Source organism: Camelus ferus, chromosome 14, assembly GCF_009834535.1.
Source record: "Camelus ferus isolate YT-003-E chromosome 14, BCGSAC_Cfer_1.0, whole genome shotgun sequence".
Lineage (NCBI taxonomy): Eukaryota > Metazoa > Chordata > Mammalia > Artiodactyla > Camelidae > Camelus > Camelus ferus.
In genome coordinates this window covers 14789392-14805299 of record NC_045709.1, presented here as the reverse complement: position 1 = coordinate 14805299, position 15908 = coordinate 14789392, and the positions used below count along the sequence as shown (strand labels likewise).

The 15908-nt window shown below is 38.7% G+C and overlaps 1 protein-coding gene across 6 annotated transcripts in view; it reads right to left on the bottom strand.

Moving 5' to 3' along the window:
* The window catches only part of DCLK1 (doublecortin like kinase 1), a 298064-nt gene that overhangs the window by 61280 nt on the left and 220876 nt on the right, over nt 1-15908 (bottom strand). For 3 of the 6 annotated variants that reach the window (XM_032496298.1, XM_032496295.1, XM_032496296.1), the window contains exon 7: nt 950-1037. In XM_032496298.1, the coding sequence (XP_032352189.1) occupies nt 950-1037 (88 nt within the window). Of the gene's footprint in view, nt 1-949; nt 1038-6746; nt 12103-15908 lie in introns of those variants that run through there. The other 3 variants (XM_032496299.1, XM_032496297.1, XM_032496300.1) reach the window with 2 other exon arrangements.

Below are 15908 nucleotides of genomic sequence, written 5' to 3'. Positions count from 1 at the left end.
GAGAAAACGTAGCTTTTAGGCTTTTGCCTAAGAAGACTTAGCCAAAGGCTTAGTCAAGGCCCATTTCATTTCATTAGGTAAATAAAATACATTGGAACAAAAGAGACCTCTGAATGGCTGGATCTCATACTTCTGGAAATACCAAAAAAGGCTGATATTGCATGGTAGTCAGAAAATAATCCCTGGGTAAGTCACATATCCCCCCAAACGGCACTTTTTGGGAAAATTTAATCATATGATTTAAAACAAATAAGGGGTACTGATCCTTTAACAGTGGCTCGATCATACCGGTTTTTACTTTAGTTTCTAAATACTTTCCTGTAATTGATTTGAGCCTGATAAAAAAAACCCCCGGTGAGTCCTGTATTACAATCTCCATTTCATAGAAGAGGCTTATCCAAAACAAACCGGTAGTTGTTAGCAAAAAAAAAAAAAAAGTTGACTCTAGAATCCAGGTCATCTGACCACTTTCTAAAGTGAATTAGCTTAAGGTACAAAGAATATTTTTGCAGTTGCCATCGATTCTTTCTGTAAAGCCAGACTTTCACATACTGACTTCACTTAGGTTAGAGAGTCTCTGCAGGGCTGTTACAGTCAATCACGAGAGAAAATGTTCTTAATGTTCTAAATGTGAACAGAATTTGGGACAAAGGCAACAATTACCCCCTTGTATTTGAAAAGTGGGCAGCAGCTGGCCTTCTTAGAATGCTTATGCCCTCAGAGGGTGGGGAACTTCTCCACATGAGGCCAACACCCTCTTCCTGCCCCCAGTACATACTGGTCCCTGGTGGGAGCCACATTTAGTCCTATCCCCTTGCTATAACCCTTTGGAGCTGCTTCAGGCTCAGTCTGCTGGGGAAGTGACAGCCCCCCGGTATAAATGTAGCCAACCCATCCTCTGCCCAGTACAAGCAGAACCTGCTCCTCAGACAGCAGGTCCCAAGCTCACCACCTTCTCCAGGTCCGTCATTCTCATCCATCGAGCTGCAGACTTTGGTGGACGCGAGTGAAGTGGAGGAGCCACCATGCTGGGAGCTCTGTGGGGGAAGAGGAACAGAGGATAAAGATCGTCGGTCCGAGTGCCCGAGTCTCGAGGTACCGGGCCTAGCCCAGAATCTCGGGAGGTAACTGCACCCACCACCAGGGAAGGGTTGGGCTTAACCCTCGGAAAGGGACGCTCTCACACGATTCAGTCAGGGCTAGCTCCCCCCTCCACCCTATTAACCAGCAATAGATGGTGCTAGCTGTGTCTGGCTAATCACTCTCGACTTGGACGTTCCATGACTTTTCATTTCTTATTTTCAAAACCAGCACCCTTTGGCTCGCTGTTTAGGTTGGGCAGATTTTAGGTACCTCACCTCACTCCTCCACAGTCTATCTGCAAATAGGTTTCAGGTAAGGTGTCATTCTGATCTCTCTTTTTTGTTTTTTTTTTCCTATTCTTACCATAGAAAAAATTTTTCTTCCTTTTTCTATGGAATATCCTTTAAAAAACATTCAGCTTTGCCACATCCTTGGAGAAAGGTTAAAGAGTGGGTTTGTTAATTCCACTTTGAGATAAAGAAATAAGCACTCAGCAAGTTATCGACATGTTAAATATTACAGAACACCAATATTTCCTTATTATTACCTTTATTCCTGAGGCAAAAACAGGACTGAACACCTAAGTTTTGTGAATCCTTTGTAATTTTGGTGTATTTGGACCCAAGACCCACGAGAGCAAACCAGGTAACAACTGTATTACAAAGCTCACGGGATGAAACGATACCAAACATTTAACACTGTGATCAGCCACGAGGCAGTATCTTTAACAATGAACATTTCCATCTCTGCACCGATGCCCTGAGAAAACAATTTGGACATTTCAGTGCTATTTCTAAACAGTGAACACAGCTTGTCCTAAAAGATTGTCCTTCTGTTTCCCTGGGTTTATCCATTTGGTTGGCCTGATGGGAGCCAGGAGGCGGTGAGGGGGCGGCCCTGGCTCGTGGTGCCGGCTGTCTGTGGAGCAGAGAGAAGGGAGAGAGCATCTGTAGTTGAATTAATAATGAAGAGGGGGCGAGAAGCAAAGTTGACCTAGTTTTCCTCTGCTTACCTGTCTCCTTTCAACCTCCTCCTGTTCCATCCAGCCTTAACTGTGCACAGAGTAGGAGGGGAGAGAAGTTTGACATACTTTCATTGTGCCAAACAGTATATTGCATAGGAAATTCAAAGATTTTAGTTCTCACCCAAAGGATGAAGATAGTTGGTCAATTGCTACTTAAGTCATTGCAGGGCCATTTCAGAACAACGTGCTAAGAAGAGCACGCACCATTGGATGAGTTCATCAAAGTTGACACAATCAGGATCAAAGCTAAATTCACAGCAGCGACGCATCTGGAAGTTTCGGGGTTACCCTAGTACACCACACCCCTGAAGGTCACCTAGTTTGTGTGGGGTGCCCTTTATCTTCCAGTTCCTAGGAACCCCTCATCAATCACCCTCGTGACTGGAGCTGTTTCCCATCCTCTCTCATTCAGCCTCCCTTTGTGACCAGCAGCACACACTTGTCCTATGTCAGGCCAGAGAGAGCAATTCAGATTGTGACCTTGACACAGACTTTTCCTTGGTGTGACACTAACTGTATAGTCATAACCAACTCTGTCGAAGGTACTGTAAAAGCATGAGCCTCTAAGCAGAGTGCTCTGCTGACTTTTATGGATGCTTGTTTGCGAAAATCTTGTACTTATAATATTGGAATACGAGGTTGAGACAAGGCAGATTTACAATGTCCAGGTCTGGAGAAAAGAAACATTGACACTACTACATTTGAGGGGCAGGTGTATGTTTTCTCCCAGAACAGGGAGATCTTTTATTCCCTGCGTCGTTGCTTTTGCTGTAGACGTAATGCTGTTCCAAGCAGAAAAGCCATAAGAAAATGTCTAAAACGTAGACCTTCTCTTCTGGGCTTTCCAGTCCTTGAATTTCTTCCAGCAGCGCCACAAATGGTGTTTAATAATGTAGACACATTGTGGTCTGGGATGGCAGGTGCTGTCTTGTCATATGGTGTTTCAGATTTTAGAATACAAAGACACATTCCTTCAGAATCAAGCACGCAAATTAACAGACTAGAAGCGTGTTTCCCAGCAAAGATGTCCACAACTTATGTACTCAATTCCAAAATCGTGTTCTTTTAATAAAAACATCAGATACTCAATACAGAACTCTGACCCAGATGATATGAAAACATCTTTTAAGGTGTAATGTTTTATAAACTTGCTGGTATTATTCACTAAACTGCCTTATCAACTAATGAATTGCATTTTCAATATGAATTGCATTTACAATACCAAATGTCTGATGCCCTGAATGCTTGCCACAGTGCCAGCTGTGTTTTCTCTGCCTTATGAACAAGAACCCCTCCTGATTTTTAGGCTCTGGCAAAAAAAAAAAAAGAAAAAAAGAAAAAAAGAAAAAAAAAGTAGGGTTAACACAAGTCTGCTTATGTTTAAAATTGCTTATTTTCAACTTTAGGTTTGAGAGTGTACTTCAAGTCATATCAAATTCCATGCTGTCTGATGGCACCAGAAAGAAGAACATTTAATTACAAATAGGGAATTCTGAAATGAAAAGTTATCATTTTATTTACTATGCCCAAATAAAGTAAAATAAATGTATTAAATTTCCAGAGGTGTTATCTCTTCTTTTTCCCAAAGAAGTAAGATAGTTAACATTAGACACTTACCCAAGACAATGACCATTCACGGATTCAAAGAATTTCAGGGACTGAAATGGACCTCACAGATTATCTGTTCTACCCTACTTCCAAAGAGACCTACAGAGACCAAATTCCCACTACAAAAATCCCAGCCCAGTGGTCAAATGGCCTCTGTCCAAAGATCTCCAGTACTGAACTCATTACTTCCTGAGACGGCCCCCTAACTGTTAATGAGGCAAAGAAAATTCTTCCTTAGGTTAATGTCCGAATGATGTCCCTCTACGTTTTCTAGTTTTCGTTCTTAGTTCTCATCTCTGAAGCCACCTCGCACAGGTCTAATTCATTTCCCAGGGCAACGATGCTGTAGACATTTGGAAATAGCTACTGGGCTCTTTCCGTGTCTTCTCTTTTTCAATGTCAATATTCCCAGTGTCTTTGGTCATAAAACAGAGTTCCATGACCCCTGACCTTCCAGTTGTCAGTATCTCTGATTAATGCTGGTGCTCAAAACACATGCAATATTCTAGGTGTACCCTGACCAGCACAGAACAGAGAAGGACAGAGCGTTCTTCCTTGTGAATAGAATGCTAATGCACTTTGAGATCATACTGATTTACCAGTAACATAACTTTTAAGCCTACACTAAGCTCACACTGTGTCAGATCTCCCTATCCTATATCTGAAAGGTTGGTGTTTTGGATCAAGTCTAAGACTTCTCATTTATTCATAGTAATGTCATATTTATTACATTCATATCCTTCCAGCCTGTCATTTTTTTGGATTCTGATTCTGTCACCTAACATTTTTGCTCTCTCCCAGCTGAAGTCATTCATTAATCACCATGGCCCTTTGTGTACACTCGTTGCTAACCCTAAACATACTGCCTTAGTGTGGGAACATTTTGATTATTGCCCATAGGTCCAATTGAAGGATTGTAAAAATAGTAAAGGGAAAACGTGTAGGTTCTTGTTCTTTAGAATTAATCCAGTGAAGTGGATCAGCCTTTATTTGTGACCTACAGAAGCTGAAAAGCCTACTTATATTTTTTCATGCTTATAAATGAAATCGATTTACTTACATGGTTTTTCTGAGAAGATAAACCATTTTATAGCATGTATGGTGATAAGATTTTGTGTTTGCTTCTGTCAGTTTGCTAATTGTAAGGCATATAAGTGTACAGTGCAAAACATACAGTTATTTTCAAATTTAATGCAAATAGCTGCTCTAAGAGGTCTTGTGACATTTGAAATGTCATCACCTCCAAGCAGATTTAATGGGAACCAGGTGGACAGGTTGCTGGCACCTGGATGCTTTTACGGCACACCTTCATAAAAGCACTGCCCGAAGTAAGAACACATCCTAAGTGTAGCTATTTAGCTTGGGATCACGTAACAGATGGAGAACATATCACACTTTTTGAAGTAAGTGAGAAAACTGACATAACAGCTCTAACCACATTTTACCAAGATGTATCGACCATGTAGGAAAAAACAGTCCGTTTCAAATATAAGTGGTATGACCTACTCCTGTCATTTGTATTAATGGTGTCACTCAGCTGGGGTCCACACTGAATAAAGATCACAAAAATATCCAATCAATCCAATTGATTTAATCAAGGTAGAAAAATCTCACCAGGTAACTCTTGCTTTGTCTGGATAACTGTATTATTTCCGCTTCACATTTTGCGTTGGTATACAGTTATTACTGTGTTAAGATTTATTTGGAAAATGACAAACAGAGAATTTAGAAATCAACTGATCAATTTTATAAAGGAAACACAACCAACAGATATTTAACAAACTCAAACAGTTGTCTCGGTGATCCTGACTTGAGATCTACAGAGTCTCTAAAGATGACCTCATATAACAAAATTAAATCATAATCTTGGTGTAGACAGCTTGAAATCCAAGGGACTCTATGTGTATATAGAAAAACCATACATTTATTTACTTTCCAAGTGGGTACAGACTAATAAGATGATGACATCAATCTGCAATAAGTATTAAGGCTCCATTATTTGAGACAAGGCACAAGTTTTCCCAAATTTTCCAAATTCCTTTGTCTGCATTCTCCATAGCATGTTCAACCTAGCGTTTATGGTGTAGGCAGTCATGTGCATAACTCAGCATGAATACTGAAAAATGCCAAACGTTAGCATAAAGATCTGGTCAAAGTTTTTAAAAGACTGTAGAACTGTTATTCATGAAATTGGGTTTACTTAGAGGAAGGGAAAATGAAAATGGAAATGTTGGCATTAAATCTGTTAGTGAAGCCATGGGAGCCAAGATTTCAAAAATAAACGTGTTTAGTTACAACTCTGTTGTATCAGGCAGTCTGCTCACTTAAGGCCAGGACCTATAAATTCAGAATCTGAGCCATTTGTCTTGGTGGGCACCAGGTCTCCTCTTATGAGTTTCTCTTCATGAAATCACAGTTTGGAAGGGGACCAGGAAAATGTCTAGTTTAGCTCCTCTCAATAAAATAATTCCCCCCGTGACTTATTCCTCAATTCTGATTCCCAATCCGTGATAAAGGGAGCTTACCACTCTTTCAGGCATCTGCTCCATTTTATTTTAAACTCTAGCATATGAAAAAAGTATAAGCACAATTTGGAATTCTATAAATTTGTAAACATACTTTCCAGTCGTACCATTATTGCCTTAAGCACTGATTACATTTAGGTTATCAAGGAAATAATACAGAGGACCCATTAAAGCAAACTACAATTTTAAGGTAAGAATGAACCTCATAAAAATGTTAGATTTAAAACCAGAGCTTTAGACTTCTATGATAATTTGAATGTAAAAATGCTTTTTTCTAACTAGGCCAGTAGAATTTTCTGTTCTCCCTTATACTAAACTATGAATGAAATAGATTGTGGATTTTTGTTCTATATTAAAGTTGGGTAATCAAGTATTTTATTATATACTTGTTTATTTTATACATTTATTTATTGAGTGCTTTTAAAATAACTTCCAATCACGCACATACCTATTTACATGCACATTTTTTCCCCCTGCAAATTAGATGACCTTGGGGAAAATGTTCTTCATACCTAGGAGGAAAGTTAGTATGTTTAAAATTTCTTTGTTTCAACCAATTGCCAGTTCATTTGAAATATTCACCCTTAAGACAATCCTGAGAGGAAAGTGTATTAATGATTTTAATATAACCTAGTAAAACAGAATTCTTCATCAGAGAGTCTTATTTCATTGTTATTGTCGGTATTTTATACCTTAGATGTCTTTTGCAGTATCTCAAGGATCACTTGTTTGTGCAAATTACATCACAAGAACACCACAAATGTGATTTATGAAGGTAGCCCTTACCCCACACAGTCATTTCAATTTTAGCATCTACTGATCAAGTTTTCTGAAAGAAACCCACTGAACAGCATTAAGTTGTTTTTCCTGTTTATTGTATAGTTATTCTAAGGTGGTAAGTGTCACAAAGTTAACTTTGAGTGGAATAACATGGTCCAGTGTGAAACACAAGGTACAGCGTTTTACAATGAAACCAACAGCACAAAACAATGGAACTTTCAAAACTGGGTAGTTCAATGAAACACTTCCTCATTTCGCTCTATAAAACTCTGCTGCTGGCCTCAATTGATGGATTTTTAAAGCATGTTGCTGTTTAAAACAGTTTAACACCAAATACACATCCAAGAGAATACACATCCAAGCAATTCAAACTGTAAGCAGGAAATATGTCAACCTCTTTGTGAAAACTGTGTCCAGATTTATAGTATTCATGGCGTATTTTTAAGTAAAATGTCCTAGAATAAATAAACTCAATTCCTTGCTTGTTGATGAATATAAACTAAAAAAACAAAAACAAGAAAAACCACCAAGAAAAAAAAAAAATCACAAGAAAATTCGCTTTCATAGTTCTTTGCCTATGACCTTTCAGATACCTACTACCCTGGCTTCAAAAACATTTCGTGGCCATATATAATACAAACATCCATGTATTACATGCATCATTTATACTATCTTGGAATTTATCCATCATCTTTACTAAAATGAACTACATTTTAAAGACACTATATATCATGCTCTCTGAAAAATTATGGCTAGGCCTCAGATTTCCTATCTTTTTCCACATGCGTTACAGGTACAATATTACAAATATCTTTCAGCTGACAGTATAACAAGCTGCAACAGGCAATTGGTGTGCTGAATTCAACACAGCTCTAATTTTCACACTATACTTCTGTGGGATACAGTTGTCACCAACATGCACAATCAGGGATGCTAGCTAGCAAGGCTAATGCAGATACACACAAGTAGGCAAATGTAGGCATATATAGTATCTTCATTCAATTAACATTTGTGTATATATATACCTGCATATACTTATATAGGTATATAATCACACAGACAGCAAGTATAGTAAGGTTACCACTGAAAATACATCAATACTTTAGAACAGAGTTTTGAAGAACACACAAAACTGCCTTACAGGTTATCTGGCTTTGTTATTAAACTTACTTCACATCAAATACAGTTTGGATTCTCCTCTATTTATATTTCAATATAATACTCAACTCCTCACAACTCTATAAACCAATACTGCCTTTTTCAGCGAATACTGACTGATAATCACTACATGTCATACACATTAGAGAAACACCATCGATAGTACATAATCATTTTAATAACTGAATATCAAGACATAACAATATAAGCATTCAGGTAAGCTTATATTTAATAGTTAACAATATTAAATTTATCTGAATTTGAAAATGTTTTGTTAATCTGTTTATCCAGATTTTTCAAAATAATTTAGTACATCTGACTATTTGGAACCATTCTGCCGTACTAGTTTAGCAAAGTACCTTTGAACTTAAACATGCCCCAATTAATATGTCACAAGTAACGATTTATGACATGAAAGGTTTTACATAAAATTCCACAAGAGCCAGTAACTTATAAGGCTGTGTCACAAATACCATACTTTACTATGTATGGTCTATAAACACACACAAATACACAATACACAAATACACAAGTAACCACACCCATATATACAGTAAGCCCTGCAAGTTTACATAAACACCTACACACCTGGGTAGGTACATGGCCACATATGAAAAATTTAGTAGTCCAATGGCTAAAATACATGGAATTATTTTTCAAGAATATTATTCTATATATTCATTCATTTGTATTAAGAAATGTGGCTTTAGACTTCACTGTTTTTAAATGAAAAAACAAAAACAAAAACAAAAAACCAAAACCCAATCACATAAAGATTTGCAGTGGATGCAACCAAACATACCCCTGCTGGTTAACACAGGGAACACATACATATGGTACATAAATGTTGGTTCAAAATGTTTTTAGAAGATATTTGAGTTTTTCATATTTAGATGAGCCAATATAAGGACACAGGGAGGTGTATAGATGGGTGGACCTGTCACTTCTTCAAAACCTATGATAGTATGAAAACCTTGTGCATTCCCAACCCCCTCACCCCCACTTAATTGACTAAACAAGACAAAGAAGAAACAAACGAACTGATTTCCAGAGCTAGTCTTTTGAGTTCACACTGAAGTTTAGACTTGATATACCATTAGGTTTGGCATTTCTAAAATGCTGAAGGCAGGGAAATACTTATTATATCTTTCTCTATGATGTCTAAGGGGAAAAAAAAGTAAGTGCAAATGAAAAACAGTATCAAACTTTTACCTAGAGTGCAATGTCTTCACAGAACACTTAAGGTTTAGCTTAAGGACAAAAATGCATTGCTTTTACCTAGTAGAACAATTAAAAATTTTAGTGTCTAATTAAAAAAAAAATTCTAGACGTTAAGTAAATCTTAAGTGCCTACAAATCATCAATTCGGCTCCACCAACGGACTGAAAACTTCTGGTTTGTTGCTGTGGATTTTTTAAAATTTCTGCTTTAGTAAAATGGAATTATGCTTGCGTAGAAAGAGATCTCAAAGTCTATAAATGGTGTGCTGTTTCAATCTCTGAGGGATTTTAGTTTCTAAAAGTAAATGATATATATTGCCCCTGAACAGTCCTTTAATAAAAGTCATATGTTCAAAAGATTAAATGCTGTGGAATAGCATTTCCCTTGGAACTGCTTGAATGGAAAGTTGGCCATGATATCTACTGGCAATTAGTACAAGTCCAGTTTCTTTTTGCCGTGTCTAAACAAAGCCCTGGGCTTCCTAGCAGTTGGTGATATCTGCCACTTATCCAGAACAAACAGCATTTATTGGACCCTTCGAAGCAGTAGTTGTCCATAAGATTGACAGTTCAGGGAAATTAAAATTATTGGAATTTATTTTTGTTCTGGACCATCTGACCCCACCAGATTTAAGTTAACTGTTCCACTGCTTTCTTTGCATTTCTGACAGTTCAGTCAAATACATACTAATCTTTTATGGACTCAACTGTATTAAGTAATGCATTTTACAAAGACATAACTAGAACAGACACCAGCATAGGCAACCTCACAGATGTTTACTGTTTCAGCTAAAACAAAGCAGCCTTTTGATCTCAGCAGGAGTCTGCTCATTTCTATTGGAAACAGTTTTAAAACCTGAAGTCTGGAACAGGTATTATTATGAACTGTTCTTTCAAGATGGAATGGTTCAGTTTGCGGTTCTCGAATAATCTGCCAGAGAAGTGTCTTTCTCTCCAACAGACAGGATAATGAGGCACTAATTATGTAAGGCTAAGTTTTCAATGCTGTTAGGTTGCCTGGACTTTTTTTTTCCCCTTCTTTTTCTTATGGTTGGAATATTTTATTCACTTGGAAAGTGAGATAGTAACATATGTAACTATAAACCAGATGGTAAAATTTGATAGTTGAGCAATTTATCAAGGAGATAAATTGATAACGTTTAAAACAGTATATGACAACTGAATTTCTCGCCATCTTGAATCGAACATTTTGTTTTTAAAATCAGTTTTCAAGTAAAATTTGAAAAAAACCCAAGTAAAAGCCTCCAAATGGCAGCATACATTTTTAATTTATCACCTACCGAGATATGTCAAGCCTGTAAAATATCAAAACCATGCTACACAAGTCTTAAATTGTTAGTGTTTGAACTAGTAAAACTAAATGATCACTAGGGTACGGCTTAAATACAACAGACCATACACATGAAATTAATTTTTAACATTCAGATTTAAAAATAACTATTTTATGTTTAGGCAAAGCTGACTATAATTCCTTAAACAGAGGACTAGAAAAGCAGAATTAGTAGGTTAATGTTTAACAATGGGTTATAATCATAGACCTACTTGGTTGAACACAAAAGAAGTTTTGCATATCAAAATTTCCAAAACACCAGCAAGATCCAGGATTTATCAGCATGGAGATTTGGATATTTTTGGCCAGATTTATGTAGCACCATTTAAAAGAATTTTGCTTTTCAAATTGATTTTTTGGAAGAACTCCAGACACAATTTTTTTAGGTCTGTGTGTTAAGAAAAGTTTCCTAGCTTCAGCTTTTGCACATTTCAAAAATCACATACATGGCTGTAGGGAGGAATTATATAATTTATAACAATGTCATTGAATAAGTTCTTCATGTTAGTATACAGTTTAAGCTATACTTTTGCTGTTTCCAATCAAAGATAAGTTTAAAAAGTGAAATTTACTTGACAACAAAAACAAGGAAAGTTCCTGATGCCTGATGTGAGCATCTTCATGAGACGTGTCCTTGACGTGAGCTTTTCCTCACCTACGTTACACACAAAATGATAAACAGCTCTGAATACTGTCTAGGAAGAAAAAGAACACTACTTGAATATTTTAATTATTTTGCAATAAAAGTACTTTAAAAACCAGCAATCCAAATTTTATAAAGAATATAACTTTGAGGGAAAAAAATGTCTGCTAATGCCATTTTAATCTGCTTGACCAGAAAATGTGTACAGAATTGTACAGAAAAATTCTATCTACATGTCTACTTATGATTAACACGGAAACCTCATCTACAGAAATTATGACTCTGCACTGATACATTCAGAGTATGAATAACTACAGAGCTAACACATCATTCGCGTGTTCTGATACTCAAGGCTGGGCGCATATTGAAATTCATCTAGAACCAGGCCTAGCACAAAATTTTTAGCAATTGAGGGAGTCTGTGTTCAAGGTCCTGCAATCAAATCAATGTAGGAGATATTAAAAAAAAAAAAATCTCCTTCAAGGATTAACACCATGAATATAAAATGTCTGGATATTTACTTTTATATGATTTGGGCTTCATAATTGCAAGGTATGCAAAACTCTTTTGTGCATTTTGCCGTTAGACTTTTGCTTAGGAGACACGAAACCTTCACCCAACCACAAACCATATACATTGCTCCATTGTCTCTTTTACACTGAGTCTCCTACTGAATCCAAGTCCTCCGAAGAGAGGGGGCGATACAGGTCCTGCAAGATGAAGGGCAGTACAGACTCGTTTACTTGGTTTCTTAGGTGCCCTGAGGCGCTCTCAGGAGTGGAGCAACACTGAACGGCATCTTGGTCTCTAATGTCATTAGACCTTTTAGAGTCACCAAGTTTGGATAAGAGGAAACGTAATCATTGACAAACCATCTAAGTAGATAAACATGATGCTTATTTTGCCTTACTGGCTTGATCTGCTCATGAGCTTTTGCTCTGTGTCCAATTGTCTTACAGCCCCTGAGGTCTGTCAGTGTCACCTCTGCTACTATGTGCCGAGGCAGTTCTTTCCTGAACATTTCCTTCCCATTCGGGGTAGAAGAGGAACATCCTGACCTCACACAATAATTTATTAGGAGCCCCAGCTGGCATTCAGCAAATTCTGGTCCCAGAGCAGCAACTCAAGGGTTGCATTTGCACACCGCATACACCCAATAAACATTGCCTTTTCGAAATTGTATGTTTGGAAGACAGAAAGAATGTGAACCTGACCTCCCTGCTCCCTTCCCAATGCTCTTTCCGACTCCCCAACTGCCCACCCATCACCTCCCCTCTTCTTCCCTCCGCCCCTTTCTGCTACGAGATCTCTCTGTTGGTAGCCAGGCAACCAGCTCAGATCTGCCGAGAGCCTCTAGAATCTCAGCTTCTTTTCTATGTTGAACCACCCACTCCTCACATCATCTGACTGATCAGATAATCTACAAAAGTCAGGGATGTGGGAGTATAATGGGGAGCTTCATTCAACCTACACAACACGTTTCTTCCTGATGTATTAAGAAATGGGACCCCAAAAAGTTCATGGGTGGAAAAGATCCTCCAGGATCTGCTTCTGTGACCAAACGCTTCTGTAGACAGCAATTTCAATGACAGTGTTTTGGGAAAAATAAGGGGGTTGCTTTGTACACTGCCACCAGTAATTTCATGAAGAAAAATATCTGGCAAGCAGACACTATATGACTATTCTAAAATACCCAAGGGGGTAACATAAAAATATGATTTTAACGGAAGCAAAAAAAGGTGATTAACCATCATGATTAATATAAATAAAAAATACAGATTTTCTTACTTGTGAAGAAAGGGGTCAAATGTCTCAATACTCCGTTAAAAAAAACCAACAAAACCAACTTGTATTCCTGTGTTTCAAAACGATGTAGGAAGTGTGAGAACGCATGTGTGTGTGTGAGAGAGTGTGTGTGGTGGGGGCAGGCAGCCAACTCATTTTCCTGGCCGTGTTGCTAGGCAACACAGGAGGAAAAATAGAAGTAGCTACTGTTTTCCAATTTGCAATAAAAAGAGTTACTTTATTCTTTGAAGTGTCTTCTTTTAGCATTCGCCATCTTTCACTTATTTCAGTATTTCCTGCATAGGAGTATAGCCAACCATTTGAGAAGAATATTAACCAAATCTGAAACAGGATCAGTTTTCAGGGATATTCTAGGCTCATTTTAACCAGGAGGGATTATTTGATGCAGTTGCTGCCACACCAAGATGAAAGCTCCTCTCACTAAAGCAGCTGGGAATGTTTCTACGCCTTGACGTGGTACACGGATGGAGGATGTGCATTTATGGCCTCTATTCAAAAGCTTGGAAACCGAACCGTCTCTGAATTATCCTGTGCTCTGCTCACAACATGTGCTTAATAAATGCTTTCAGATGATAATAAACCTTTTGTCTCCTTAAAACGCGCGAGATTGTTTTTCCCTCTCACATGCAGTGCTTGCACTGGTAGTTTAAATAAAGACAAAATAAAGACTCTGTGAGAGAACCATCCTGTGTAATCATTCTCCAAGCCCTGGTGATGTTAATTATATAAGCCACTGGCCACACAGCTGCTGGGACCTGGATGGAAATGTTCTGCCTCAGTTGGACAAAGCCACAGTGAAGCAGAGAATATAGAGGGCAGAAGTAAATTCTAGCCTCATTCTGCCAACAAAGGGGCAGTTGAGCCCAGTGCTTTCTATCCCAAGATGGACGTGTCCACTGTCAGCAAGCCGGAGGAAGCTCAGGTCGGTGGCAGAGAGTCTCGTTCTCTCTAATCTCACCTCAACAACTAAGCAGCAGCTAATCCTGAACCCAATTTAATCAGCCCAAAGGATGAAGAGGGATTTCTACACCAGGTGTACTCTCCAAAGCATACACTTCAAAAAAGAGAATGTCCTATGCAAGAGGACCCTCTCTGTCCTACTTCTGATGGCTGCACCTATAGATGGAGGTGTCGCTGGGTAACATTTACAAGAAATCAAAAATCACCCCACTACCCCTTCCGCCACTCGAGGACAGACATTTAAAAGATTAAATTAATCTGGCCAATTCTTTTTTTAACAGGCACTTATTTATGTATTACATATATATTTTATATTTTTAATATATATTTATTTTAATATGTATATGTACATTTGGGGTGTAATTCGTTTATTTCTTTAATGGAGGTACTGGGGATTGAACCCAGGACCTCGTGCATGCTGGGCACGCACACTACCACTGAGCTGTACCCTCCCCCACTGGCCAATTCTTCTTTTAATAGTTCACCAATGATCCCTGCACTTTAGAATGTGGCCAAGAAGAAACCACAGTGAAAACACTCAGATGGAACTGGAAGAGAATGATTGGGTTTTCTATCTGGAAAGAGCCCTTTTTTTTTTTTTTTTTTTTGGTTTGGTTTGGTTTTTCCTAAGGCTTAGAGAGGATAACAAACTTATTTAAGATAACACAGCCATTTAGTGGAGTTGCTGGTGCCAAGCTCCAGGCCGCATCCGGTAGCCTAGACAAGCTAGACCTGACACCAGGAGGCTCCGTGGAGCGAGACAGTACCACCTGGCGTTTGGTGGGCCAGGCTCCAACAGGATCAGGGACTGACTCGGTCCCCTGCTCCCACTTTTAGAGGACGGGTGGTCATGACCTTGGCAGGAGGCTTGAAAAGAGGAGCTTCCATCTTGGATGCAGTTTAAATGTATGGAACTTCGAAGTCTCATTTTAATGCACATGATACAAGAAACTAAATTCAGGAACCCTGGCTTTGAATTCAAAAGCCGCCAAGGGGCGCTAGCTTATTCAAATGCTCAGAGAGCAGCATCCTCAGACCTCCTGAGAGCACACATTCCTCCTCACCTTGCTCGTGAAATCCGGACAATGAAAGGCCTCCCATATCCTCCCCCCTGCACCTTCCCCACCCCTCTCCTCCTTTTATTCTTGCCTTGATGCTACTGGAAAAGACAGACAGCACCAGTGTGAGCGTATCAGAACAGCAGCTCTTCCATCCTGAAGGAAAAGCTAATCCCCACCCTCTTCCTTCACACGGAGAAGCTAACACTGTTTCCGGTAACTTTTTGACTTTAATCTCCACACTCAATCAACTTCTCCATTATTACAGAAGCAGCTAAAAGATAAATGCAGGTTGTGATGAAAGAGAAGGTGCTCAGTGTGGGTTTCATTCCCAAAAACAGCCGTCACATGTACCCATCCCTGCAGTGTGGCCCCTCAGCTGCTCTGGACCACTTGTTCTATATCACAAAGCAACGTCCCGCCAGGGCCCGCCCACCTCTGCAACCCAGGCATGTTTCCTTTTCCTGCTTTAAGGAGGCTGGTGATCAGTGATGATGTCTTTAACGAAACTCATTACACCCAAGGAAGCTCACAAACCAGTGCCATTAAAATCTTTGTGCATTTGGGACAAGAGAGTGGGGCATTTACAAGTGAAGTAGCAACTGTTTATTCTTCTTGGAATTAAGATTTGCACACGTTTACAGGGAAATGAGAAGCCCCGAGTCTGAGCTCAGAGAAACCACAGCCAGAAT